The following is a 2871-nucleotide window of genomic DNA, read 5'->3' on the forward strand; positions in this document are numbered from 1 at the left end:
ATAAAGACTCTGTTTCAGAAAAAAAAAAAAGAAAAACAAAAACATATTCAACTCAAGAGACTGATTATCCTGGGTGGGTCTGCCTTAACTAGGTAAAAGCCTTTAAAAGCAAGACCTGTGGCTCAGTGAGTAGGGCACTGGCCCCATGTACTGAAGGTGGAGGGTTCAAACCCAGCCCCAGCTAAACCGCAACAAAAAATAGCCAGGTGTTGGTGGGCACCTGTGCTCCCAGCTACTTGGGAGGCTAAGGCAAGAGAATTGCCTAAGCCCAGGAGTTGGAGGTTGCTGTGACGCCAAAAATAAATAAATAAAGCAAGACTGGGCCTCCCTAGAGGAAGAAATTATTCTGCTGGCTTTGAAGAAATAAGCTACTACCAAGTTGAGAGTCAGCCAGGAAGAAAGTAGGGAACTCAGTCCTACAACCGTAAGGAGCTAAATTCTGTCACCAACCATGTGAGCTTGGATGCAGCCTGGCCAACCCCCAGCCTGTGGGACCCTAAGCAGATGACCCATGAAGCTATCCCCTGACTCCTAAGCCAGAAAAACTCTAACATAATAAGTGTATGTTCTTATTTGCAGTAGTTGTTGCCTTCTGTAGAGGAATGGACACCATGTTTACAAAGGACAGTTACTGATTCTTATCACATTAAAAGGAAATGCTGAGAACAGGACAGTCTCCTGGCAAGCCTAGAGACGTTTTGTGACTTGGGGGCTGTCCCCCAAGAAACTCAGTGTTCCGGAATGAGATAAGATCGGTCACTCACTAATAAGCATGTGTTAAACATTGATGCTTGGTCCTTCTTCATGGGGGTTGTGGGGAAAGAACACGTGAGGAAAGAGCATGTGGCAATCCTGACACAAGCAGCCCTCGCATGTAATTACCTTAACTCTCCACACCTGTTGGGTATAACCTTAATAAACTGCCGCTGGGGAGGGGGCCCTGGGCTACCCTGCACTTAAGGTTAGCCCGCCTCCCGCAAGCTTGTACTTCTAATCCGTGTTACACCTGGTTCCTTCCTGCGGTGACTGAGACCAGGGCCTTTGGGGTCGCAACAGCCTTCCTTAGAAAACTAATACAGGTGCGTATCAGGGATGCCTTTAGTGACCTCCTAACAGCCCCGACTCTTTGAGGGCTTACTAAATCTACAGTCAGCATCGTGCCACTAGGCAGAGAATGGCCAACAATGGCCCCATCATGACCCACCTCCAGAAACTCAAGCTCGTCCCCCTTCGTGAGGCCGGCTTCAATCTCCTCCTTCAGCTTCTGGATCTCATTCTTCCTTTTGAGGAGAGCCTGATAAATGGTGTCAAACTTGGCGTTGACCCTCTTCTCCTCCTCCTTTATCTTCCGTGTGGCGTTGGCCTCTGAGGCCTCAATGAGAGCCTTCATTTCCTTGTATTCTTGCTTAAGCTGCTCCACCTTCTTGTTCATGGCAGCCTAAGAGAGCCAAGGCAAGGGGCACCCATCAGTCGACAAAAATGCCAAGGTTGCAGCCCCAAGAGCTGGAGAGGTGTGGAACACCAGGAACTCAGACCTGCGCCGTGTGGGAGTACAAACCAGCACGGCCGCTTTGGAGAACAATGTGGCAATGTCTAGTAAAGGTGAAGGTGCCGTGCACGACGTCCCAGCACCTCCAACCCTGGGAACATGCTAAAGACACATTCTCAGCCACGTGCCCCAGAGACACACACAAAAATGTTCATAAGCAGCCTTGTTCAAATTAGCAAAAACATGGCAACAGCCTGAATATCTATTAACAGGAGGCTTAGGGAACTGAGAACTACTCATAGGATGGAATATCAGTTATGAAAACTAATAAATGGGGGCTGTCCATGGATTTACCTCCATAAGAGAAAAACAGCTTGTAGACACTCTTGTAGTATAACACTCTTTACGTAAAGCTTAGCAACACAGTGGCAGTATTTACAGAGATGCTTGGGGGCCAGGTGTAGTGGCTCATGCCTGCAATCCTAGCACTCTGGATTACTTGAGCTCAGGACTTTAAGACCAGCCTGAGCAAGAGCAAGACCCTGTCTCTATTAAAAATAGAAAAACTGGCTCGGCACCCATAGCACAGTGATTATGGCCCAGCCACATACACTGAGGCTGGCGGGTTCGAACCCAGCCTGGGCCAGCTAAACAACAATGACAAGTGCAACAAAAAAATAGCCAGGTGTTGTGACGGGCACCTATAGTCCCAGCTACTTGGGAGGCTGTAGCAAGACAATCACTAAAGCCCAAAAGTTTGAGGTTGCTATGAGCTATGACGCCATAACACTCTACCAAGGGCTATATAATAAGACTTTGTCTCAAAAAAACCCAGTAAAAATAGAAAAACTACCCAGATGTAGTGGCGCATACCTGTAGTCCCAGCTACTCAGGAGGCTGAGGCAAGAGGATCCTTTGAGCCCAAGAGTTTACAGTTGCTATGAGCTATGACGCCATAGCACTCTACCGAGGGTGACAGAGTGAGACTCTGTCTCAAAAAAATAAAAAATTAAAAACAAAGAAATGCATGGGGATTAACAGATAAATTAAGGATGGTGGTTACTTCTAGAAGGAAGGAAGAAAGTACAATAAGAAAGAAACAGAGGGCCGGACGCCTGTAATCCTAGCACTTTGGGAGGCTGAAATGGGCAGATTGCTTGAGCTCAGGAATTCAAGACCAGCCTGAGTAAGAGCAAGACCTTGTCTCTAAAAAAAAAATAAATAACTGGGGCATTGTGGTGGGTGTCTGTAATCCCAGCTACTTGGGAGGCTGAGGCAAGAGGATCGCTTGAGCCCAAGAGTTTGAGGTTACTGGCTCGGCGCCTGTGGCTCAAGCGGCTAGGGCGCCAGCCACATACACCTAAGGTGGTGGGTTCGAATCC

At 47.8% G+C, this 2871-nt stretch overlaps 1 protein-coding gene across 1 annotated transcript in view; it reads right to left on the reverse strand.

Annotated features, from left to right (window-relative positions):
- Positions 1-2871, reverse strand: part of TRIM25 (tripartite motif containing 25) — a 27815-nt gene that overhangs the window by 15299 nt on the left and 9645 nt on the right. Inside the window, exon 3 of the mRNA XM_023516599.1 lies at positions 1205-1438. Coding sequence (XP_023372367.1) covers positions 1205-1438 — 234 coding nt within the window. The remainder of the gene's footprint in view (positions 1-1204; positions 1439-2871) is intronic.

This window comes from Otolemur garnettii, unplaced genomic scaffold (assembly GCF_000181295.1).
Source record: "Otolemur garnettii isolate 467f Iridium unplaced genomic scaffold, OtoGar3 scaffold00094, whole genome shotgun sequence".
Lineage (NCBI taxonomy): Eukaryota > Metazoa > Chordata > Mammalia > Primates > Galagidae > Otolemur > Otolemur garnettii.